The sequence below is a fragment of the Odocoileus virginianus genome, chromosome 5, assembly GCF_023699985.2.
Source record: "Odocoileus virginianus isolate 20LAN1187 ecotype Illinois chromosome 5, Ovbor_1.2, whole genome shotgun sequence".
Classification (NCBI taxonomy): Eukaryota; Metazoa; Chordata; class Mammalia; order Artiodactyla; family Cervidae; genus Odocoileus; species Odocoileus virginianus.
In genome coordinates, this window is record NC_069678.1 from 88366776 (window position 1) to 88392622 (window position 25847).

At 45.6% G+C, this 25847-nt stretch overlaps 2 protein-coding genes across 3 annotated transcripts; one reads left to right on the top strand and one right to left on the bottom strand.

Moving 5' to 3' along the window:
* Window positions 1-1316: 1316 nt before the first annotated feature.
* CDCA8 (cell division cycle associated 8) lies at window positions 1317-17276 on the bottom strand. The gene is made up of 11 exons (XM_020880255.2): window positions 17167-17276; window positions 16902-17014; window positions 16634-16762; window positions 13974-14014; window positions 11878-11950; window positions 9538-9620; window positions 6839-6903; window positions 5875-5970; window positions 4640-4766; window positions 3790-3876; window positions 1317-2569 (listed from the first exon to the last, which is right to left on the bottom strand). The coding sequence occupies exons 2-11, from the start codon at window positions 16996-16998 to the stop codon at window positions 2525-2527; spliced, it is 843 nt and encodes a 280-aa protein (XP_020735914.2). The 5' UTR covers window positions 16999-17014; window positions 17167-17276; the 3' UTR covers window positions 1317-2524.
* A 112-nt stretch (window positions 17277-17388) lies between these two features.
* Window positions 17389-25644, top strand: AIRIM (AFG2 interacting ribosome maturation factor). 2 transcript variants are annotated; one of them, XM_070468384.1, is made up of 6 exons: window positions 17389-17688; window positions 17875-18152; window positions 20044-20059; window positions 20150-20223; window positions 22271-22389; window positions 22559-25644. In XM_070468384.1, exons 2-6 carry the CDS (start codon window positions 17878-17880, stop codon window positions 22594-22596), a joined length of 522 nt encoding a protein of 173 aa, XP_070324485.1. In that variant the 5' UTR covers window positions 17389-17688; window positions 17875-17877; the 3' UTR covers window positions 22597-25644. The 2 variants fall into 2 exon arrangements, with proteins under 2 accessions (XP_070324485.1, XP_020735916.2); XM_020880257.2 differs by having other exon boundaries at window positions 17391-17688; window positions 20044-20223.
* Window positions 25645-25847: the final 203 nt, after the last annotated feature.

A 25847-nucleotide genomic window follows, 5' to 3' on the forward strand; every position in this document is an offset into this window, starting at 1 on the left:
ATGGGGAGGATGCCAGGCTGCCACCTTCTCCTCCTCCCTCAGCCCAGAGAAGCTCTGCTTTCTTCATACACACAGCAGAGGCTACAAAGTAAACTGCCCACAAGGATGAGGTACGAATCCCCCTGAATGGGAAGAAGACTCGGAGGATCAAGGAAAACTGCTACACAGCTCCTGTTGACTGTGGCCCCTGTTGCTGAATCTTATTTTTGGTGGCTAGTGAACATTTTTGTGAAAGCTCACAATTTTTAAATTGTTAGCAATTTGAAAAAAAAAACCAAAACTGTGAGAATATGTTTGCCGGACCTCTTTGATCTGGGGTCTGGCAGTAAGACTGACTTTTCTTTGCAGCATCCCAGCCTGGTGACAGTTCAGCCCTTGCTTTAAATCCTGGGAAGGGAAGCTAGCTCGTTCTCATCTCCAACCCTCACATGGGATGGACTGCTCCCTCTTTGTCTATGACTGGTATTTACTTGGCACCTGTTACATACTACACATTCCCTGCAATTGGGTCTAGGCAGTGGTGCAAATGGGGTGAACTAGGGTGAGGTGGACCCACGCCAGTGTTCTTGCCTGGAGAATCCCAGGGATGGGGGAGCCTGGTGGGCTGACATCTATGGGGTTGCACAGAGTCGGACGTGACTAAAGTTACTTAGCAGCAGCAGCAGGGTGAGGTGGCCGTGAGTAAAGACTGTTGGATCCTGTGTTTCCTTGATGTCAAGCTGTACTTAACCCTGCACCCGATGATGTGGGAAAAGGTAGAAGCCTCAGCTTTGGTGACCTGATCTCTTGAAATGAGTAACTGCTACTCGGAATGCTGTCACTGACCGAAGGGCCTTCCCCGGAAACTGTCAACACCACGGACCTCCTAAACTGTGGCCCGAGTCTGTCTTCTCTTCCACTGTGAGCCCCACCTCGATCATTTCAGTAAAAATTCCAGGAAGGCAGATCTGCCAGAGCCTAAAGCTTGGGACGTGAGAAGCCCCATCACTGAATCACTTGGGCCCCTGCTTTGTCCCTGGCTGATGAGACTTGCTACACAGGTAAACTATAGATGCCCTGGATTGTTGTGCCCCCAAGATGTAAATTTCTAGTTCGTGGAAAGAAGGCGTTGGGAAAAACTTCCTGGGCTAGATTACCATGCCCTGCTTGGGAGAGGGCCCCCTCTTCGGGTATCAAAGAGATTCTGCCTGAAGTAAAGGCTTTCACGTCTGTGGGAAGTAGCTGTTTGCGGACCCTCTGCTCTAATAGCTTCAGCCCCCAAACTGTCTTTAGTCCAGGTAGCACATTTTGGAGATGACAGGCAGGTGGAGTATCAGTTAGAAACAAATCCAAATCCATACTTTATTGAAAACCGGTACCTTTCGGTAGCTCTGATCAGAATAAATCAGCTTACAGATACCACGACTCAGGAAAACAATATGTACAAAAGTCTCAGGAAAGGGAGAATAAGACAACTTGAAAAGAACATATCTTGCACAGGACTGGATTACTAGGATGGTCATGTAGCAAAATAGTACAAAGCACAACAAAGAACCACACACACCACTGTGCTCCCGAGCGCGGGGCAGGAACTCTCGGCTCCCACGTTCTTGGACCACGTCCCATGATTCTTCGGGGCAGCAGGGCTGGCTGGGGCGCAGGGGTCTCCGTGCCCACGGGACAGCCCACACCAGGGCAGAGGCCAAACGCACGGAATGGGGCCCCCAGACCAGCTACACTCGCTCCCCCATGAGCCTAAGAAGAGAGAAGTGCTCTCGGAAAGTCTACAGAACTGGCAGAGACTAGAAAGCTTTGAGTTCGATTGCAACCAGTCATGTAAAAACCCCACACTAATCTAAACCCTACAGTTCCCTTATCCAGATTCCCACTAACTGAGCTAAGTGGAGAGGTAGAGGAGCAGGACGTGGAAACTGCCCTCAAACCAAGCTTTGGTCTTTGGTGAACAGGGACAATACACAATGCTAGTCCACAAATCAACTGGAGACGAGACTCCTGGTGGGCATGGCAGGTGTAAGACTGCAGAGCCCCAGCAGTACCCACCGCAGGGGGGCGGATGGGCACGGGAGGGGAGATGTGTCCTGCTGGGGTCACAGCTGTGGCTGGTCCTGGCCCCGTCCGCACAGTCCCTTCCAGCTTCAGAGCTGCTTCTTGGAGCTTACAGCTCCCAGCCTGGGAGCCCAGCTGCACAGGGCTCCCTGGTGAGGGTGACTGACATTCCTCCTGAGAACACGAGATTCCTCCGAGTTGGGGCAGGGCAAAGAGCAGAAGCGGCCACTCTAAGAGCAGGAAGGAGAATTCAGTTCAGAGAAGGGCCGGAAGTTTGGACTGTATGGATGCAGAGGCAGTGTCTTTGTCACCTGGATTTGGAGGTGCCAAAAGCAAAGCTTCCTGAGTTCTCCAAGAGGAACAAAACCCCCTGCTCTGGAACTTCACAAACAAACAGTAAGCCAAAAGGAAGAGGTCTCTTCAGGGTTCCAGAAGTGCCCACAGAAGGCCCATCCTGTCCCATCTTGGAATAGCAGCTTCATTTTTGAGTTCGTATGGTGCCACAGATTTGAGCAAGACGGCTCTGAAAGGAAAAGGGGAGGTTGTTCAGTGGGTGGTGCCGGCAGGAGTGCCCACCCGCCCCTTAGTCTACTCACGGAGCACTGACTCTGGGGCTGGGCCGGTCTGGCTGACTCTCAGCTCTCCATCCTTTATTTGGACATGAACGAACTAACCCTTCTGGGAGGCTATGCTCACCACTAGACCACCAACGCACACTGAACTAAACTTTCTGCATCTCTGTTTCTCATCTGAACGAAGCAGCAAAATGCCGTCTCAGGTGAGACAGTGAAGGTATCATTTGGGAACAGCAATGCTGGAGGTCCAGCTGATGAGGGATGTCACCAGGTTCGGGTGGCTGGCATGTGCCCAGTCTCAGCACTGGTCTGTTCCAAATGACACGGTTGAGAAAGCAGCTCTGCCCTCATCTGCTCCCTGGACATGCCCTTCACTGACCCTACCTCACCCCACACCCAGAAGGGGGGCCAAAAGCAGCCACGTTTGTGCTACATGTTCCCGTCCACCACACTAAATCCAGCCGACAGGACCAGGGTGGCCCGTCTGACCAAAGCTGAGAATGGAATTGTCAGTTCTTCCTCTTGAGAATTTAAATGAGGACTAACCCTGGACAGCCCACGCTGGGCAATGGTGTAGGGAGTGCAACTACGCAGAGCCGCACTCAGACCCAAGGTAAGGGGGCGGGGAACCAAGGGCCTCATGGAGAAGGTGATATTCTGCTTAGGGAGGAAGGACAGGTGCAGGAGAAATGAGAGCTTGGGCCCCAGAGACAGAGGTGCTAAAGGAGCTGATACAGCAGAGCAGAGTCCCATCAACCCCTGGCATTGTGGTCCCACCACCCGGAGGGCCTCGCTGGTCAGCACTCTTTTCGATTCTGTGGGATTCCTTGTAACAAGTTCCTCACCCTGTTCCTGAACTGCTGTGAGGAAGCTTCAGTTCCCAGAGGTCAACTGCTGTGCCGTAACATAAAGGCACCAACTGCCTGAATGAGGCAGAATTTTTTATTTTCTTGTGGAACTTCTGTGGTAGGCACTCTGGGTTGGACCAAAACTCAACATCAGTTTAGGGACAGAATTGTTGCTAGGTAAGCCGGAGAACGTAGTGTCAAAATTCCTTGGGGGAAACAGTTGTAAGTGTAAAGCACCAGCCCAGACCCAAAAGGCAATCTTAAGAATGGCTAAACCCAGAAGGCTCCACCCTGTGTGTGGAGAGGAGCATGAGACTTACGGAGAGCTTCTTAATGTTTCCCAGGGCCTCTGGATCCAGCTGTGCAATATCAATCCTTTGCAAGTCACTGGCCAATAACCGCATGCTCTGTGGAAAGGGGAGAGGATTAAAGTGGCAGGTCCCTCAGAGCAGGAACCTCTGCCAGCAGCCCAGGGTGCCCTGGGGGGGTCCCCTTGATGTCCTGCACTTGTCGGTGGTGGTGGCAAGGCAGGCAGGAGGGGTGTTGGTCCCAAGGAGACAGTGATGTTGGCATTTATCACTGGGCCAGTGGCTGGATCAGCAGAAGACAAGGGGTGCACGTTAGCTTAGAAATGCCCTGCAGACCTCATGTGAGATAAACCATCCCCTCTGTCCCCGAGCGGAGGTCAGCAACTTGCTCTGCTCTGCCCGCTTCAGACTCCTCAAAGTTACACAAAGTGGAAGACTCTCGAGCTCCCCTCTCTAGACTAAGCATGCACCCTGACAGTGCCCTCCTTTGCACACCCTTTAAATCTCCTTTACTGCACACATCATATGTTATGTTATTGTTAACTGGGAGCCCAGCTTGACTACTGACTGCTACTCAAGGGCAGGAATGTCTTCCACATCTTGAACCTGCTATTAATACAAGATACATGGGCCTATGTTAGCTGATGAACAAACGGAACCCAGAGCTGGGCAAGAATCTTCTCAGTCTGGAGCTCTAACCTGGGAGAGGAAATGGTTCTGAGTTCTACAGAAGTGCGGAGATGACGAGCCAGGCAACCAAAGGACTTTGGGTTCCAGGAGAGAAATGGGTGATGGACAAGAGAAAGAAATGGTGAGTAAGCAGCACACTGTGGCTTGACCCACCCCTTCCCAGAACACTTACCTCTCCGCCTCCCACCGGCACAGTGAGGAATACCTCTTTGCTGTCAGCAAGAGGGCTGCCATTCACAGACACATTGTAAATCCGCTCTCTGGCCGCTGGAGTACGCAGGCCCGGGGTCTTGAAGATCCTATAAAGTGGGAAAATCTCTGTAAAGATGGCTTGGCAGATTGAATGACACCAGGCGCTACGAGCCCTTCCAAATCCCATCTGGCCTCAAGCTGCAGTTTTCAAATCACACATTTCTAAGAAGAAGCGTTCTAAATTTAGGGTTAAAACACAGTAATGACTCAACACAGCTGGAGAAAGGAGGAGGTAATTATCAAACATACATCTAGCGAAAGTCAATTCTTATCCATGTAAATTTTAGGTCCAAAGCTCCATATGGAGAGCAGTCACCCATCCATCCATCCACCCACAAAGCCAGAAATAAACAGTGGCTAATATATTTCCAAGAGTGCCTATGTGCTTCCATCAGGAGAAATTTTTCAGGGTCAAAGGAGGATGGTTCAGTGATGACACCATTATATTAATTCCCAAACTGACTTTCTTGAGATCTTTAAAGTGCTTCCATTTCTTTTTCCCTAAATGTCCTTTGCTATATACTCATGCCAAAAAAAAAAAAAAGTTAAGGAGGAGTGAGAATTAGAAATAGAAGGTGAGTCTTCCTCACTCTCCCACTCCAGAGATAAGCATGCTCTTCCTTATCCATCCTTCCAGAAACTATCAAATGGGATCACCTAGGTCATGCTGCTCTGCCACCTGTTTGGAGAGGCTCCTGACCATGAAGCTCTTCCCATCAGCACATGCAGAGCCACTTATTTTTTAATGGCTACACAGCATCTCCTATCCAGTTGACCAGCACTGTAGAAGGGATTAATTTATGCTGTAAGAACATCTGTATTTATATTGGTCTCCCAAAAGTGGTGTTAATTTTCACTCCTATCAAGGGTATGGGAAGAGTACCTCCCAACTTAAAATAAACTTAATCAGAATCAGAAAAGATCAAAATAGTCACTAGAGGCCTCCAAGTCATCAGGGACAGACTGGTCTCCTCCCTTCCATCAGATAAACAATCATTTTGTCACTGAAAACAGGCGAACCTACTCTCAGGGGAGAGGCAAACGTTAGGAAACGCTCCCGAGAGAGGCTTTCCAGTATTTTCTTAAATCCCCGTCCTCTCCGACAAATGCCAAGCCCTGGGCTCCCACCGAAATCCAAGTTCTGCCAGCACTCACCGTGAGTCAAACCTGGGTGTCAGGCCCGGAGTTGGTTTCACCAGAGACAGCTCCAGTCGGCCCACAGACGGGGTAACGGTGGCATAATGGCTTGACCTACGGGAGAGACACGGCCATTAGGTGCACCAACTGTCAGGTCCAGTGACTGCAGCCATAGAGGCAGGTGACACTGAGCGTGTCAGAGCCTGTCCTGGGAGCCTTCCACACATTAGCTTGTGTAGCCTCCTCACCACCCTGTGAGAGGCACCATTATCCTCATTTCCAGATGCAGAAACTCAGGGATATGAGGGCAGAGCCAGAACCCTGAACCCAGGCAGTCTGCCTCCAGAATCTGACTTCTCAATCAAGCTAAGGGAACGAGAGGAAGGAGACAGCCCCTCTGCACCCTGCAGGCCCTCTAGTTGGAGCTCCTGTCCTCTTTCCAGGAAGCTCCCACTGCCCAGGGAGAAGAGAGAGGAGCTCACTCTTCACAGACATGCCCCAGTGACTCCATTCCTGAGCTTGTTAAAAGGCAGCCCCCTCCCCCACCCTCCCAGCATAAGAAATTGAAGTCCATGGTGATTCATTACTTAGCAGGACCAGGAGGAATTTTTTAAGAAACTAACCACAGGTAGGTGATAGCCACTTTGTGACTGACCATGTAGGTAGCTCTATACACGGACTGTCCGGAAACTGAACAAAATATACAGTGCTTACTGTATCTGTGTCTTATTCATCTCCCTGTTTGCATTAAAAAAAAAAAAAAAAAAGGTGGGGGAAGACAGAACATGGGCTGAAGAGCCAGAGAAGGTGTTGGGTCAGATGGTTTCTAGAGGTCCCCCAAGCTCAGATACTGGCGGGTTCGATGATGTGAAGCTCTACTTGAACACAAGTCACAAAAGCCCTTTTACCGCCCATTCCTGCCATGATGAATGTGGCTCTCCAATAAAACCAAAAGCACATCTGAATCTGGAAAACCTGTTACCTTTTATTTTTGCCTTTTCCTTGTATGGACTGGGTTCTCTTCTTGGATGGAGGACACCTCTTAACCTGAAGTCACAAACAAATGAAACTGAGGTTACAAAAAGCCCCACAAAGGGGAAAGGTTAGGGAGAAGGATACCAGCTCTGGAAAAGAAGTGAGTATCTGAATGTCAGAAGGTATACCTTACAGAACTCACAGTGACTTAAATAATTCAGAGCAGAACTGATCAACTAAGAATCATACTGCCCGAGTCTTCCAATTAGAGAACTCTGACCAGGATGAAAGGTCAGCGCCCGCTGAACTGAGTGCAGCTTGGCTGGTTCCCCTACCCTGCTTCCACCCCCTCATACAGCACTGCTGTGACAGTCGCTAAGGGCACCCAGGTGCCCGACACAAGGAACCCTCAGCAGCCCTCACCCTCGCCGAGTCCTTGGAAGTGCCTGACAAGAATCAGTTTTTACCTTCTGATGATCCTCCCTTGTTCAGAAGATTGAACAAGGGCAGTGGGACCACTCTGCTGTTCGGGCTGGCCTTCTCTCTGCAGGCTGCCTCACAAGCCCCTCTTTCTACCTTCCCTCCAGGGTCCACCCTCGGCCTCCCCTCCACATTCTCCCCGCACAACCTCAGTGACCCCCATGCTGGGACAACCACCTAAAGATCTGGGAGTCGGTGTCGCTCAGTCTCTTTCTTCTGCCTGAGCTCCAGGCTGAGATTTCTGTCAGGGCTAGACATGCTGGTGAAGTATTACACTCAGCAGGTTGAAGGACTGACAGACTAACTGCTTCCCTTTGCCCTGACCCAGCACTCCTCCTCCCATGCTCCATTTCCACCAGAGGGCAGTTCCCTAAGCCAGGAACCACCTGGTCATCTCAGGTCACTCCTTCTCTCCACCAACCTTGCCCACTCTCCTTTGTAAAACGTATCCCTTCTCTTTTTACAGGGTCAGGGCCTCAGTTCAAGAATTACAGCAGCCCCTGCATGTAAATCAATAAAGCTAGAACACACTCTCACACCATGCAAAAAAATAAATGCAAAATGACTTAAAGATAAACATAAGACATGACACCATAAAACTCTTAGAAGACAGCAAAGGCAAAATATTCTCTGACATAAATTGTACCAATGTTTTCTTAGGTCAGTCTCCCAAGGCAATAGAAATAAAAACAAAAATAAGCAAATGGGACTGAACTCTGGGACTTACAAATTTTGCACAGCAAAGAAAACATAAAAAAAAAGCAAACCTACAGAATGGAAGAAAATATTTGCAAATGATATCACAGATAAGGGCTTAATTTCCAAAATGTACAAACAGCTCATACAACTCAATTCACAAAAAAACAAACAACCCAATAGAAAAATGGGCAGAACCTTAAGACCTTAACAGACATTTCTCCAAAGAGGACATACAGATGGCCAGTAGGCACATGAAAAGATGCTCATCATCACTAATTATTAGAGATATGCAAATCAGAACTATAAGGTACCTCCTCACACTAATCAGAATGACCACCGTTAGAAGTCTACAAATAATAAATGCTGGAGAGAGTATGGAGAAAGGGGAACCCTTCTACACTGCTGGTGGGAATGTAAGTTGGTGCAGCCATTATGGAAAACAGTGTGAGGTTCCTTAGAAAACTAAAAACAGAATTACATTATGATGCAGCAATCCCACTCCTGGGCACACACCTGGACAAAATTATAATTCAAAAACACACATGCACCCCTATGTTCACAGCAGCACTATTCACAATAGCCAAGACATGGAAGCAACCTAAATGTCCACTGACAAATGAATGGAGGAGGAAGATGTGGTATATACACAATGGAATACTATTTGGCCGTTAGAAAGAACAAAACAATGCCATCTGCAGCAACATGGATGCAACTAGAGATTATCATACTAAGTGAATAAGTCAGAGAAAGACCACATATATATCACATGTGGATACCATGTATCACATGTGGTATCTAAAATACGGCAGAAACGAACATATCTATGAAACAGAAACAGACTCACAGACGCAGAGAACTGAACTGTGGTTGCCAAAGGGGAGGCGGGCGGAGGACAGAAGGACCGGGAGTTTGGGATTAGCATATGTAAACTCATATATAAGATGGATGAACAAGGTCCTAGTGTATAGCACAGGGAACTATATTCAATACCCTGTGACCAATCATAATGGAAAGAATACTTAAAAAAGAATGCCTATAGTATATAACTGAGTCACACTGCTATACAGTGGAGATCTGCACAGCATTGTAAATCAGCTATACTTCAATTAAACAAAATAATAAAGCTTCCCAACTGGTTCCCTTGTCTCTAATTTTCTCTCTCTTGTTTGTCCTGAATGCTCTTCTGAAATACCTATCCATCATGTCATTTACCTCATGAAATCACAACCTCTAAGCCTGGCTCACAAGACTCCTGCTTTTCCCAGATTACTCTCACAGCTTATGTCCTTGCCACCACACCAAACTGCTTCCTGTTCCTCAAAGGGCACTTTCATACCTCTTCCTGGAATTCCCTTCCTTTTCTTCTCCAGCTAGTGAAATTTCACTCATTTTAAGGCTGTGTCCTAAGAGGAATGGTAAAACTTCCAGTGGCAGTGGGGTAAGGGAGTGATAAAAGAGGCATACTATATTTTAAGTATTTCCTTGTCTGCTGACAGGCTCCCGCCCCAAATCTGAATGCATACTTACTCTTGCAGTTTGACGATTCTTATTGTTATTTTCTTCCTCTTCTTCTTCCATTATCATCTCATCCACCTGCATTACCTTTCGTGCTATAAGAAAGTTTTAACAGAGTGATATTTCTCATGGGAATAAACTTTTATGCATTCACATTTCTTATAGGAAATAAAACTTAAGCAATTTTAGGTTGTAATTAAGAAATAGATCCAATATAAAGATGATTAAAAAAGAGAATTTAGCCACACACACACACACACACACACACACACGTCTCAGAGTGATTAAAAAACCCTATATCGTGCTTTGTATGGGCAGCCCAGCATTTTGATTAAGAATGCAGACCCCAGAGTCAGACAGCCTTGAGTGTGAGGCCTAATCCTGCCTCTGACTATGTCACATGGTTTTCGCCACAATCCTCAATTTCTTCTTCTATAAAAGGGAGGAGACACTTCATGGGGATATGAGACATGGAATGTGTGCTCAACAAAAATGGCGTCTTTGTTATTCATCCCAAGCTCTAGAATTGTGCCTACAAGTGCTTATTAAATATTTGTGGGATGAAGGAATGTAAAGTCCCTTGAGTGATACTGTACACATCATAAGTATTAATGTTCTTTAGTCGCTAAGTCATGTCCAATTCTTTTCGACCCCAGGGACTGCTGTATGCCAGGCTTCCTGGTCCTTCACTATCTTTCAAGATTGCTCAAATTCACATCCATTGAGTCAGTGATGCTATCTAACCATCTCATCCTCTGTAGCCCTCTTCTTCAATCCTTCCCAGTATCAGGGTCTTTTCTAATGAGTTAGCTAGCTCTTCGCATCAGGTGGCCAAAATACTGGAACTTCAGCTTCAGCTCAGGCCTTCCAGTAAATATTCAGGGTTGATTTCCTTTAGGATTGACTGGTTTGATCTCCTTGCTGTCCACGGAATTCTCGAGTCTTCCCCAACACCACAATTCTAAAGCATCAATTCTTCAGTGTTCAGCTTTCTTTATGGTCCAGCTCTCACATCTGTACATGACTACTGGAAAAACCATAGCTTTGACTATATGGATCTTTGTTGGCAAAGCGATGTCTTTACTTTTTAACATACTGTCTAGGTTAGTCATAGCTTTCCTTCCAAGGAGTAAGTATCTTTTAATTTCAAGGTTGAAGTAAGCATCCACAGTGATTTTGGAGCCCAAGAAAATAAAGTCTGTCACTGCTTCTACTTTTTCCCCTTCTAATTGCCATGAAGTGATGGGACTGGATGCCATGACCTTAGTTTTTTTTAATGTTATTACTATTTATTATAATAAAATACTATTTATAAATAATAAATTATTACAATTTTCATTTTAGATGGGAAAGGAATATGAAGGATATTTAAGATGGATGATTCAAGAGGAAATACCAGTTTTTAATATTTAAGGGGTTGTCATATGGAAGGCAGCTCTATGGGACCTCAAAGAACAGAAGCAGTATCAGTATGTAGATACCACAAGGAAACTTTGGTTCAAAATTAGAAAAAAATGTTCTAACCATTCGTGCCTCATTGCTAAATACATACAACCACAGGCTAGAAAATCCTAAGCAGGGATTCCATAGAGAAATTTAACCATGGGGAAAGACTTCAGACTCAATGAATTTTAAGCTTTTTTCTCCCTGACACAAATAAGAAGACAAATATATTTACCTTTAAAAAGGAAAAGGTAAGCTGGAGTAAGCACTGGGTGGTATTTTAGGTCTGGCCCGGTAGAGAAGGTGCTGCCTGATGGGCAGCCTGAAATCCGGAGCTTAAGGTCAGTGGCAGCACATCCATTAGAGAGCTCATCCTGGCTTGAATCTATGCTCACTAATTACAATCAGCTTACAATCAAACTTTCCCTCTAAGATAGTGTTTCTCTGAGTGTGGGGAGTGTATGGGAGAGAATTTTACATGGACGGGTCACTGAACTGAATAGCATGGAGTGACACGCTGAGCAAGTTGGTCCTTTCACAATTCTCTCTCAACTCTTCTGCTCACGTCAGGGAGTCTTGGCCAGCACTACTACGTCTTGTCACACCTCTCCAAACCTTGCTCGCCTCTCTCTCAGGGAAGGAAGCAGGCAACAGTGTTTGGTTTCCAGCACAGCCTTTTGTTTTTCTTCTTTTACTTTAGCTCACAAATTGGTCTGAAGAGTTTGGTTAGTTATAAGTCCTGCATATAATTAACTGAATGCAGAGGACAAAATCAAATTTTTGGATTTTCAAGACTGAGGACCGGGCATTAGAGGGAAGAGACTCCTCCAAGGAGGCCTCTCCGAGCAGCCAGCCAACTACACTGGGCCTTCACTCTCACTGCAACAAGGGAACTTGCAAAGTACTCACTTTTGGCAGGTTTCAGGGGTGTCCGAGTAGCTTCTGCTGTTAATTTGTTTATTTCTGTGATATCCAAGTCAGCCTGTGCCAAACAGTCAGGAAACACCAGGTATATTCCATCAAATGTGAGGAACAATATTTTAATATTAAAAGCAACTTAAAAAACCATATTCTTTGATATATACAAAAGATTATGTTACTCATAACACAAAATACTGAACTCCCATAAATCCACCATACAACCAAAGACCCAAAAACACTGCCAATTACTTGCTTCTAGCTATGTACTTCTCCCTGTGCTATTTCTTTGCCTCTCCTCAGAAGGTGACTAGTGTCCTAATTCTGTCATTCCTTAGAGATAACCACTATCATTCCATTTGCCTGAAAGAAAGTGTGGGCGTATGTATATTTTGCCACAAGTGTCTATGTGCTTAAACAATATTTTGCTTGGTTCTGCTTTTGACCACTATTTGTGATTCTAGTTGATTTGTTCTACAAATTACAGATTACTACTATGTAATACCTGTCACAATGGATTTGTCCAGTCTCCTGTCAATAGTATTTTGCTATTACAAACACTGCTACTTTGAACTGTCTTATAGCTGTGTCTGATGCACACATGTCCAGGCTTACTCCTGGCTGTATACTTAGGGATAGGGCATCAGAGAATTGCAGGGTACACAGGTGTTCAGGCTTAATACTTTGCAAAATTGTTTTCCAAAGTGATTGTACTTGTTTACATGCCAGGAGCAAACAGTAAAAGTTTCAAATAACCCATATTCTCTACAACACTTGATGCTATGTCAGTCTTCTCATTCCATCCCCAGCTTTATTGAGGTATAATTTACAAATATGATTCTAACACATTTAAAGTGTTACGAGGGTGAGATGTATGGAGAGAGTAACACGGAAACTTACACTACCATATGTAAAACAGATAGCCAATGGAAATTAGTTGTATGTCCTAGGGAACTCAAACAGGGGCTCTGTACCAAACTAAAGGTATGGGATGGGGAGGAAAATAGGAGGGACGTTCAAGAGGAAGGGGATATATGTATACCTATGGCTGATTCATGTTAAGGTTTGACAGAAAACAACAAAATTCTGAAAGCAATTATCCTTCAATTAAAAAATAAATTTAAAAAAATGCCTACATATATAAAAAAGTGTTACACATACACACTGTGAAATAATTATCACAATCAAGTTAATTAATGCACCCATCACACAGTTACCTTAAAAGAATTTTTTTTTAAGTCTAGAGGGCCAAATGTTTTTCTGCTATGCTCCTGTACCCTTCAAAAAGGCTTCCAGTCGCCATTCTAATTAAGTTTATTCCCAGTGATAACTATCTATATGTATGGGAATAGCACAAGCCTTTTCTTGTGGGGCACATTAAGTATCAGAATAGCCATTACAGACAAGGAGTGGCACAGTTTCATCTCTGGATTGGTAGAGACTACATGGAGTACTCAGACAAGGATTCTAAGGCTGTTGGGGCTTAGCAAGAAGCTATGCTGTGCTAGAGATGAGCGGTGTCTGAAATGGAGGATGATTTGGTAGTCATAGTGGCTACTGAACATATGACTCATGGTTAGTGTGTCTGAGGAACTGAATATTTTATTAATTTAAATTAAAGTTACACGTGGCTGGTGGCTATTGTAACAGATAGTACTGATCTAAACTCTACTCTGCCTCACCATCATACTGCCTTCAGTCCTAGCAATCATGCCAGGAGGAAGGAAGTGAGAAGGAGTGGGGAATCCTGAGAATCCCAAGCAAGAGCACAGCTTCTAGAGTATGATGCGAAAAGGCAACAGTCTCTCTGTTCCCTAGCAGGCCAGGGGTTTAAAGGAACTTGGCTTTCTACTTCACCTGCAAAGGTCAGGGCAAAGAGTTGCAAGGAACCTGCCCAAAACAGGACTATTTCTCTATAAACATTGGAACTACTTGGCCTTCATGTACTCAGCATTCAACAACTATAATCTTTTAGTTGACATCAGTAATGTCCCCTCTGGAACCTGTTCCATAGTCAGCACCCACAACTGAATTTTGTGGACGGACTAAAAAAACTAACCAAGAGTTCAAAAATAGAAGTCACTTACTGTTGCTGCTTCTTCCAGGGCCTGCTTGTTTCCTCCAAGGGCTTTGAAAAGAACAATTTGCTTGGTTACTAGATTTTAATAATTTAATCAACAAACTATCTTCCCTAATATGACCACTTATCTTACACTGGACCAGATTAAGTCCTTGGTCCAACATTCAGGAGCCTCTACAACCTAGTCTAATCTTTCTCCAAGCTTGACTGTTCCCTTCATGACTTACTACAAGTTCCACTACACCAAAGTGACTGTTATTTCCCAAATGTGCCACTGTCTCTCATGACTCAGTGTTCCGATAGTTATTTCTCCTGCCTGAAATAATCCCCTGCACTCTACAAATTTGGAATTCATCTTTCAAAACCCAGCTCAAACCCAAAACTCTGCTTATTTTTCTCTCACAGCAGATTGCTGTGATGTGTTGAGTTAGTTGCTCACTATCATCATATCCAACAACTACTCAAAGCTGTAGAAGTACCCAACCCTGCCTTGAACTGAACTCGAGGACAAAAATAATATCCACAGCCTCTGGCGAAAAATATGTCATCAGTATGTATGGTGTAAATGTGTATTGAATGAAGAGATCTTTGCAAGATTTAGATGTAGAATAAAAACTTAGGTTAGAGTCCTCCTGCTGGAAATGTTGGTAGTATCCTGTTTAACAGTTAAGGACTTTGGAAGCAGAATGCTTACATTCAAATCTGTCACTAATTGGCTAATGAGACTTTGAGCAAAGTAAACAATCTCTGTGCTTTAATCTTGTCATCTACAAAGCAGGAATAAAATCAACAACTAATGTTTGTTATGAGGATGAAATCATTAATATATGGAAAACACTTGGTTTTTCAGTTAACATTGGAAAACACAATGCCTGTCTGGCATAGAAAGCACTATATAAATGTGCTTACTGACCACTACTTCTCTTCTGAAGTACTTATAAATTTAAATATATAATCATGTCCAAATTTTTAGAACAATTCTTCTCTATTAACTTATAAGTTCCTGGAGGCAAGGATAATGTCTGTTTTATTTCCCAATGTATCTTCAGCACCAATATTGTGACTAACACATGCTCAATGAATATTTACAGAAATGCACAAATAGATTAATAAATAAAAGAGAAAGTCCAAAAGGATCATTAAATGACATTTATGTGAGCAGAATGTGCATTTCTATCCAGGTAACAGGCTACCTGAAAGTGAAAGTGAAGTCGCTCAGTCGTGTCTGACTCTTTGCAACCCCATGGACTGACTATAGCCTACCAGGCTACTCCGTCCATGAGATTTTCCAGGCAAGAATACTGGAGTGGGTTGCCAGCAGGCTACCTCGTGGGTAATTAATCATAAGAAAAAAGTAAAAGTAAGGGTAATCCAACAAAAGGACAGCCTCTTGCATTTCATGGCAAATAGATGGGGAAACAGTAGAAACAGCACCTGACTTTATTTTTCTGGGCTCCAAAATCACTGAAGATGGCGACTGCAGCCACAAAATTAAAAGACACTTACTCCTTGGAAGGAAAGTTATGACCAACCTAGACAGCATATTAAAAAGCAAAGACATTACTTTGCCAACAAAGGTCCATCTAGTCAAGGCTATGTTTTTCCAGTGGTCATGTATGGATGTGAGAGTTGGACTATAAAGAAAGCTGAGCGCTGAAGAATTGATCCTTTTGAACTGTGGTGTTGAGAAGACTCTTGAGAGTCCCTTGGACTGCAAGGAGATCCAACCAGTCTATCCTAAAGGAGATCAATCCTGGTTGCTCACGTTGAAGCTGAAACTCCAATACTTTGGCCACCTGATATGAAGAGCTGACTCAGTGGAAAAGACCCTGATGCTGGGAAAGATTGTGGGCAAAAGAAGGGGACGACAGAGGATGAGATGGCTGGATGGCATCACCGACTCAATGGACATGGGTTTGGGTGGACTCCGGGAGATGGCGATGGACAGGGAGGCCTGGCGTGCTGTGGTTCATGGGGTTGCAAAGAGTCTGACACGACTGAGCGACTGAACTGAACTGAACTGAACTTGCATTTCCTTGTACATTTAACCAGGCGGTAGGGTAGGGAACGGGCTGGGGTTTTCCTCTGGCCAGGAAAACTCTTTGAGTCCTTGCACTTCGCAATTTGTTTGCCCATTTATAAATTGGTGATTTCCATAAGCTGCAGAAAGAGTTGGTTGGAGTTATCCTTCCACTGAGCTCTGGTAACAAACTATTCATTCATTCACTTTCAAATGGATAGATAAAATACCACCCCCCTCAAAAAAAGAGTATTTCATGACACATGAAATCTGAAATCTGTCAAATTCACATTTCAGTGTTTCCACAAATCGATTTCTGTTGGAAAACAGCTATGTCCATTCATTACAGCTGTTTTGGAACTATATAACAGCAAAGTTGAGTAGTTTGGACAGAGAACCTTCTGGCCTACAAAGCCTAAAATAGTTATTATCTTCTCCTTTAGAGAAAACATTTGCCTGCCTGCAGAGGAAGATGAGGGAAAGTGCTAAGAAGAAAAGCAGGGAGGTGAGACAGGGATTGGGGAAGAGTAGGACTGCAATTTCCTCCTAAGGTGATCTTGGAAGACCTCACTGAGAAGATAAAAGCTGCCATGGTAACCACAGAAGGGCTCCAGGCCGAAGCCTGGGGAAAGACCAGGAGCTCTTACCGAAGTATTCGAGCCAGTTCATCTCGCGCAGCGCCTTGGGGAGTCGCAGGATCTCAATGTTGTACAAGTTATCCAACTCTTTGAGGAGGTTCTGCCTGTCTGACTGAATTTGCTTGGATCGCATTTGCACTGCGAGAGGGCAGAGAGGACATGGTATGGGTCACCCAGCGGGCAAAAGGTTCCCGGAATCCCTGCCGCCCGCGTCCCAATCCTCCAGCACCCCGCGACTGCCCCAGGTGACCGCGACCACCCGGGCTTCGCCCCTTACCTTCACGGTCGAAGTCCTTAAGAAAGGAGGCGAGCTTTCGGTTCCGCAGCGCGTTGGTCTTGGCCACCCGACTGCCACCCTTTCTAGACGGAGCCATGGCGCTTCGATGGAGGCTGCAGGGAGCGACGGGCGGAGGCACAAGGCGTCAGCGGCGAGATGGTGAAGGAGAGGGGGCCGCAGGGGGCGGGAAAGGCCCCCCCACGGGGTTTGAATGGGGGCCCCTGCCCTTCCGGGTCCGGGCATAAAGGATTCGCGAGGCACCCACCTGCAGGTTCTGATACCCGGGCTGAGGAAAAACCTGGTTTCTTTAGCTGAGAAGGAGCGGCTCGGGAAGAACGCGACGTGAGACCGCCGCCACCAAATTCAAACTGCCAAAGGCTGACCAATAAAAAGCCGCCGTCTTAGGAGGGTCTCATAACAGCCAATCACAGAGAAGCTGCGCAATCGGGCAGCCAGTCCACACTTAAACTACAGCACCCAGAAAGCATTGCGGCACGACCGACTATTTTTCGCGACTCAGTAGCCACGTCTGGGCATGCGCAGAGAAAGAGCTGAGGCACGCGGGGGTCTTGGAATTTCCTTAAAATTTTATTGCTTTAGTTTTGTTTTCCCGCTGGTTTAGAAGAGCGACCGGAAACCTCAAGTAGAGGAGACAGGATTCTGGTTGCGGAAGCACGGGTTGGCCTGATGAACCTTCAGTCAGAAATTGCCCGAAGCCAAAGAGTAGTCAGAAAAGCCTTCTCGAGGTGGGAAACGAAGGTTCTGCCTTCCGAGAGCCTGGCTGAAGGTAAGACTCGCGCTCGAAACACCTGTCGGGAGGGATAGACGGCCCTATATGAGGAAACTTTGTTTCGCTGGACCTCCCCTGAGAACGGAAGTAACTCCCACCCTTGACTCGGTCCTTTCCCAATCGACTTGGGACCCTAATGATATGTGTTTTTTCCTGTTTTTTTTTTTTTCACCCCCACAATAGAAGATGACTGAAGATCAGACTTTGCTTGCCGTGCAGGAGGCCCTGAGGAAGTGCTTTCCCGTGGTGGAGGAGCAGCAGGGCCTGTGGCAGAGTGCTCTGAGAGAGTGCCCGCCCCTCCTGGCCTCTCTTAGCAACCTGGCAGAGCAGCTGCAAGCCGCACAGAACCTGCGATTTGAGGATGTGCCCTCACTTCGGGCCTTCCCGGACTTAAAGGAGCGGCTGAGGCGCAAGCAGCTGGCGGCTGGTGACACTATCCTGGACAAGCTAGGAGAGAGGCTGTAAGAGGCACAGTGGCGCTCTTTCTTGGCCTAGAGATGTTAACACTGGATATTTAATAATCTAGGATCAGTGAGAAGGGGGTTTTTTTCCTTACTTAAGAGAATGGTATTTGGGGATGTGTCAACCTTACCCTCTTTCCATCTGTTGCAGTGGGACCTCTCTCTGTCAAAAAGCCATTTTCTGGTGCTTCTCTTAGCTAGGCATGACAGTGGTGGACTTAGTAAAAGTTATCAAAGCAGAACAGAAAAGCAGTGGAGAAAGCTTATTGGCCCTCCACTGTAGTTTTCCTTAGGTAGAAAACAGCAGGAGTTACACTGTAAACTTAGTAGGTGCCAGCAGTAAGGATTCTACATATATTAGCTCATAAAATCTTTTCAGCAACTCTGTGACTTAACCTCACTTAATCCCATTTTTCAGGTAAGGAAACTGAGGCTCACACAAATTGCCTGTGCTCAGGCAGTTAGTAAATAGTAAAGCTGGGATGCTAACCCAACTGTCTCTGGCACTGGGGCCAGAAGCTACTAACCACTGCTTTGTTCTGCTGTACATTGGTGTTTGTGCCAGGAGGAGCACCAATGTTAGGCCCTCTGTCTTAGAGTTATAGGTAATTGGGGATAGAGAAAAGACAGGACACATATGGCCTTCCCTTAACCAGGATGAAAGAAGGTACTAGTGTGTAGGGTTTGCCATAGACTGATGGGAAACTCAAAGATGGGGGCCTTCTTTGTATTTATCTGTACAAAAAACATTATTAAGAACCTATGGGATGCAAAACACAGGTGCTAGGAATACAGCAGTAAGGCCGGCTTAGTTCCTAAGTTGAGTAAGAGAGTCAATAAGTTAGGTCATTATACATTCTAAGGTAGTGAACTTTTATTTCAATTGATTACATGTTTCTATGTGGGTATTGGGCTGTTATTTTTAGCTTAGTTTTTAATTGTGAGTCACAGTCAAACTTGAAAGCTGCAGTTCTAGGCTAGGGAGTGCCTTGCCCTTTGCGAAGTTGTAGCCTTCGTCTTGGTGGCTGGATCTCTTGGGGTCACCAATGGAATAATAATTTTTTAAATAATTTAAAAATAAATTATATAAAAATAATAAAATTTGCCATAAGCTAGGCACTTCGCTAATGGCTTAATATGCATTATTGCATTTACTCTTCACAACAGTCCTTTTCATTCATTGGACAAATGTTTGTTACTTTGTCTACCAGTCTCAGTGTTTTAGGTACTTAGGATGCACAGTGAACAAAAGAGACTTGTTTTTGTTCGTGATTGAAAATAAGTAACTTTCCTAAGATCCACAATAATCTGTGTGCGTCAAGAGCCCAAATTTTACCCATTCAAGAATTCACTAGGTTGGGGCATGATATAGCATGAGCACAGTACTTCTCTATTGCTGTAGTTCCCTCTTGCTTATTCCTTTCACATATGTGGCATTAGACTATGTGTGAACCTTTCCTCTCCTTTATGGGAGTCCTAGAAAGCCTGCTTGGTCTTTATTGTCTTTGGCAGCTGGGCTCATCACACAGCTTTCGAGAGAGATCACTTCAGCCTCCTCATCTTTAAGTCAATTCTTAATTGTTAAGCCACTCCTCCATCCAAGGCACCTGGGACCAGTAGATCTCCTTCGGAGGCAGTTTTTCCCATTGGGATGTGTGGCAGTATCTGGAGACATTATTGATTGTCACACCTTGAGATGGGTGGGGACATAGATTGCTCTTGTCGTCTAATAGATAGAGGGCAAGGTTGTTGCTGAACAACCTACGAGGCACAGGGCAACCCTCCACCACAAAGAATCATCTTGTCCAAGATGTCCTTGGTACCGAGGTTGAGGAACCTGGCCTTAGGCCTTTCTCATCATATTAACTAATATCAGACTTTCCCCCCCCAGAACCACCCTCCTCAAGGTGCGTGATGTGGTCAGCAGCCACGTGGAGCGCGTGCTTCAGATCTATGAGCAGCATGCAGACACGATTGGCCTCGATGCTGTCTTACAGGCTTCAGCTGCGAGCCCCTCTGTGGCTGAAATGTTGGAGTGGTTGCAGGACATTGAGAGGCATTATCGGAATTCATATCCTTTGCACGTTTCACAGAGCTGTTCCAGGAAGTCGTTAATTTCAGTTTTTCGCCAGATTACACAAAAATACATAGTTTAAGTCAGTTCTCTTTGGTTCCTGGACTTGGATTCCTGCATTCCTTTGTACAGTCATTCCTCAAATCATTTATTGAGCAGTTGCTACCTTCCAGGCTTTGTTCTAGGTGGTGGGAGATAGGCATTAAAAAAGGGAAAATGTATACAATGTCAGATGATATTAAGTGCCCTGAAGAAAAATAAAGCAGGGAATGGGGAAAGCAAAGGTTAAGGGTGGGCTTGTAATTTTAAGTAGGGTGGTCAGGGCAGGCCTCACTGAGAAAGTGGTTTCTAAGGAAAGACGTGAAGAAGGTGAGGGGAAGAATCATGTGGATGATTGGGGGAAGAGTGTTCCAAGTAGAAGGAGTAGCAAGTGCAAAGGCCCTGAGGTGACAGTGAGCTTGGTCCGTTCAGGAAGTAGCAAGGCAGCCAATAGGGCTCGAGCTGAGTGAAGGGGGGCTGATCTAACAGGTGATGCTGTCAGGAGACAGGGCTAGGGCTGGTAGGGCCTCCAAGGTCTTTGGAAGGATTTGGGCTTTTCTTCTGAGTGAGACTGTAGAAAGTTTTGAGTAGAGGAGGAGTAATCTGATCAGACTATGCAAAGGACCAGTTGGTTGGAGTCCTCTACCTTTTTCTCTCCAGTCTTGCCTGATAGTCACATCTACTCTCTGGCTGGAGTTTCTACCTTCATTTATTCTTGCCTCTAATTTTGATTTTCAGTTTCCTGCAGCTGCCTCCCAATTGAAATCTCATGGAGAATTGGATGGAGACCCAACCCCACCCCACCCCCCGCCCCCACCCCATTCAGCTCCCTTTTCCTTCAGTTGTAGCGTCAACCCTGTCTGATCACCTAGTCTGTAAACTTGAGGGTTGTCCCCCCATGCCACTGTTTGCTAATGGCATCAGTGGCAGCAGCAGCGTGGGCAGTGAGGGCAGTAGCTGGAGCTGCCCTCACGGAGCACTTACTGTGTGCCAGGGGCTGTTGTAAGGGTGTTTGCATTCTACTGTCAGATCCTTCCATTGTTCCTTGGTGTATCTCAGAGTTTCCTTCTGTATCCCCACTGCCTGTGCCATAGTCTCTCACTTGGACCCTTCGTCGCATGCCATCTCTAGGCAGGTTTCTCTGACCCTGGCTTCTTTCCTTAGAAGGAAGAAGCTACCTCCAGGTGGTGGCCACGCTCTACAGATTTATCTTCAGGAAGTCTTGTTCTGATCCTACTGGGTAGGACTTCTCCTTAGCTTTTTGTGTCCCTAGGGTGAGACCCCCCACATTGGTCTGTGTTTTCTCCCTCCACCTGCCTGCTCAGCTGCTTCGCCTGCCCCTCTACACGCTATTCCATTCTGCACCTCGTTGGAAGATGTACTGACCTGAATCCATTCTGTGCTTCCCCTCTTCTTTGTTTTGGTTGAAGCTCTTCCTACCAGCCGGAATCTTCCTACTATCCTCTGAAGCAGTGGTTCCCCAACCTTCTTGGCACCAGGGAATGGTTTCGTGAAAGTCAGTTTTTCCACAGTCAGGGGTGGGAGGGATGGTTCAGGTGGTGACGTGAGCAGTGGGGAGTGGCAGATGAATCTTCGCTTTCTGGACCACCGCTCACCTCCTCTTGTGAGGCTCAGTTCCTGACAGGCCACAGATGGGTACCAGAGATGGGGGACCCCTACTCTAAGAGGGATGAATTTATCCTCTCAACTTCTGCTGAGTTTTATCTCCTCTCATTTAGAGTCTTTTCAGTTTCTGTTTTGCTTTTTCTCACCATAGTGAGATCACAGTTTGCAGGGGCAGTGTTTCATCCCTTCCCTGTAGCCCAGAACCTTGTGTATAGAGGGGCTCAGTAAAGATCTGCGGCAGAGGTGAGCCTGCCCACCTGGTAAGTGTAATGATAGCTGTGCTTTTGCTCTTCTAGCTCCTAGGAATGCTCTCAAGGGTATTTTCTTCTTTCAGCATATTTCATTGTCTTTTTGAGCACCTTCCTTAACTCCCAGGAAAGTACCTGAAGAGGAAGTACCTCCTGTCCTCAATCCAGTGGGAAGACTTGGGAAACATCCAAGCTTTGCCCAGAGCCTGGGACCGAATCTCAGAAGATGAACACCCGGACCTTGTACGAGGTGCTGGTTTTCATGTAGCCCTTCGTGTCTGCTCCTCTCCTTTCGGTGTCTAGCCTCTATGGAAGCATGAAGAATTTCCCTCTCCTGGTGCCTCTAGCTTTTACAAATCTGGTGTTTTGTGTTTTCTGGAGAGCTGGTATGCCACATGTTCTCTCTCTTCCTGTTCTAGATGTCCTCTTGAATGTTTCCTTCTTCCTGGAAGAGTGAAGAAGCCGTGTGTTTATCGGGAGACTAGGGGGACACAGGTGAAGACCGACATTGCTGCCCTCTGATATGTCTAAAGAAATGTCAGTACGGCGTCCTGACTTACTGGAAGTGTCAGTGCCCAGCGCCTGAGGACTGGCTCTTCAGAGGATTCTGCTGGACATTCCTGATGTTGGGGCTGCTTCATGCTGGGTCAGGGGTGAGGGTACATGGTCACCCCTTGCCCTTTCCTAAGACTCAGGAGAGTGGACAGAGGCAGAGAGGATGCAGGAAAGGTGGTGCAGAAGAACGCCAGGGACAGAAGCAACAGCTACAGAAGTGGTGAGGAAGGAAAGGGCCGGGGTAGAGTGGGCTCCACCCCCAGCATCATCCAAAGCCCTGAGCCTCGTTGACCCCAGGGCCTCGTCTCCTCTCCTTTTGTCAGTACCTGACTCCTTGATGGAAAAAGTGTGGCTTTGATGATTTAAAGAAATGGAGGTGATGTTGATGGAAAACTTATTGTTTTCCAGTTGCAACGGCTCCTTATCATCAGGACACTTTCTAGAGTCTTCCACCAGGGGGAGGTGATGCAGCATGAATTCTGAGTGTTTTGTGTTTGGAGCTGTTCCTTGTTGCTCTTACTGACAGTAAGTAACTGGGGATAGTGGGGCTCTTAAAATAACAGGGTTTTCTTTTTACCAAAGCCAGCAGCCAATTTGCTACAGGCCCCTGATCTTGGAGTAGCTGCATGGATGGGAGGTCACTAGCCCAGAGTCAGGCAATCAGGATTGTGTTTCTGAGACCCAGTGCCTTCAACTCTGAAATGGTCATGGTCCTTCCATCCTGTCAGCTTCCTGGGCTGGTTAAAAATCTCGGTCAAAGTGAAAATGACTTTTTAAGTTACAGAAATGATGATATGCTTTTTAAGAAATTATAGAAAAATTGTGGAAGACATTTAAAATGTAGAAAAGCATAAAACGAACTCTATCAGATATTTTATATGTATCTTTTCAGCATCCATAGTCACAATTTTTTTAACAAAACAATTTGGGTATCATTGATACATACTGTTTTTCAAATTGTCTTTAAAAAGCACCTTTATATAGTTTGGCTAGTTTTTCATATCTCTCTGAATATAGCTCAACACAATTATATATACCATTCTATGGATTATTATAGTCTTATGTTTTACATGTATTTTTTAAGTCTTCATGTTTTTCTACCTGTGCGTGCATGCTAAGTCACTTCAGTCGTGTCCAACTCTTTGTGACCCTATGAACTATAGCCTGCCAGGCTCCTTTGTCCATTGGATTCTCTAAGCAAGAATACTGGAGTAGGTTGCCATGCCCTCCTCCAGGGGATCTTCCTGACCCAGGGATTGAACCCGTGTCTCTTGTGGCTCCTGCATTGCAGGTGGATTCTTTATAACTGAGCCACCAAGGAAGCCCATCATGTATATAATAATTGTAAATAATCTTAAGGCCTTTAGGTATTAGGTCTTATGATGTACTCGGGACAGAGGTAAAGGAGAGCCCAGAAAGATTTATAGTTCAACCAGGGAAAGATTTAGTGTTTCTCAAGCTTGAGTTCAGTTTGGTTCAATTGCTCAGTCATGTCCAACTCTTTGCGACCCCATGGACTGCAGCACGCCAGGCTTCCCTGTCCGTCACCAACTCCCAGAGCTTACTCAAACTCATGTCCATTGAGTCAGTGATGCCATCCAACCATCTCATCCTCTGTCATTCCCTTCTCTTCCCGCCTTCAATCTTTCCCAGCATCAGGGTCTTTTCCAGTGAGTCAGTTCTTTGCCATCAGGTGGCCAAAGTATTGGAGTTTCAGCTTCAGCATCAGTCCTTCCAATGAATATTCAGGACTGATTTCCTTTAGGATTGACTGGTTTGATCTTCTTGCAGTCCAAGGGACTCTCAAGAGTCTTCTCCAACACCACCGTTCAAAAGCATCAATTCTTTGGTGCTTAGCTTTCTTTATAGTCCAACTCTCACATCCATACATGACTACCAGAAAAACCATATCTTTGACTCGATGGACTTTTGTCAGCAAAGTAATGTCTCTGCCTTTTAGTATGCTCTCTAGGTTGGTCATAGCTTTTGCTCCAAGGAGCAAGCGTCTGTTAATTTCATGGCTGCAGTCACCATCTGCAGTGATTTTGGAGCCCAAGAAAATAAACTCTGTCACTGTTTCCATTGTTTCCCCATCTATTTACCATGAAGTGATGGGACCGGATGCCGTAATCTTTGTCTTCCAGGCCCTGATGCTGGGAAAGATTGAAGGCAGGAAGAGAAGGGGACGTCAGAGGATGAGATGTTGGATGGCATATAAATCACTGATATCTTGTTAAAATTTAGCTTCCTACTCTGTAGGTCCAGGGTGGGGCCTTGGACTCTGCATTTCTAACAAGGTCCCAAGTGATGCTGATGATCCAGGGACCAGACTTTAAGTTGGAGAGATTTACATTGTCATACAATAGTGAAAGTGTATTTGCAGTCAGAACAGTTCTGTGGGAGGATAGAGGTGACAACCAGCTGTTCGGGGGACTGCTGCACAGTGACCGTGACATCTCAGGCAGGCTGCGAGGCTTGGAGAGGAGTGCAGGGTGCTCCACGCCCAGGGACAGTGTGATCACAGGCAGTGTTTGAGAAAGAAGGGAAGCTGACACCTGCTGGGGGTTTGTTGTGTGCGGGCACCGTGCTTGTGGCTTGTACACCCTGGAACTGGAAGCATTGACAGCTGAGTATAACTAGTCACTGGGGTCCACAGTGGGGTGTAAGAGTGGCTGGTAAGGGGTCTGTAAGGGCAGACTGGAATGAATTTGTGAAGAGCCCTGAATACCTTGCTCAAGAGTATGTATTTTGCAGATAGGAGTTGCTCATCTGTGTATGTGTGTGTCTGTGAGTATAGTGAAGAGCTTGTTAAACCTCCCTCATTTAAACAAGTAATCATGACTGTGAATAGCTACAAGTATGTTTATGGTGCTAAGTAATAACTATGTATTATTTAGGTATAATTGTTCCTTCTTAGCCATTCTTATGGTATTAAATTGCTATCCTTCTAGTTGTTCTTTTTTAATTTATAATTAATTTGGTTAATTTTTTAAGTAAGTGATATGTTCACATTGTACAAAATTCAAAGGGCACAGGTGCATATTCAGTGAAAAGTTCCCCTCCCCCATTACTCAGGCCACCTCGCTGGAGGCAACCAATGTTAAATGTTTCACGTGTCCTTCTAAAAATATTCTTCACCTCTATGAGCACAGG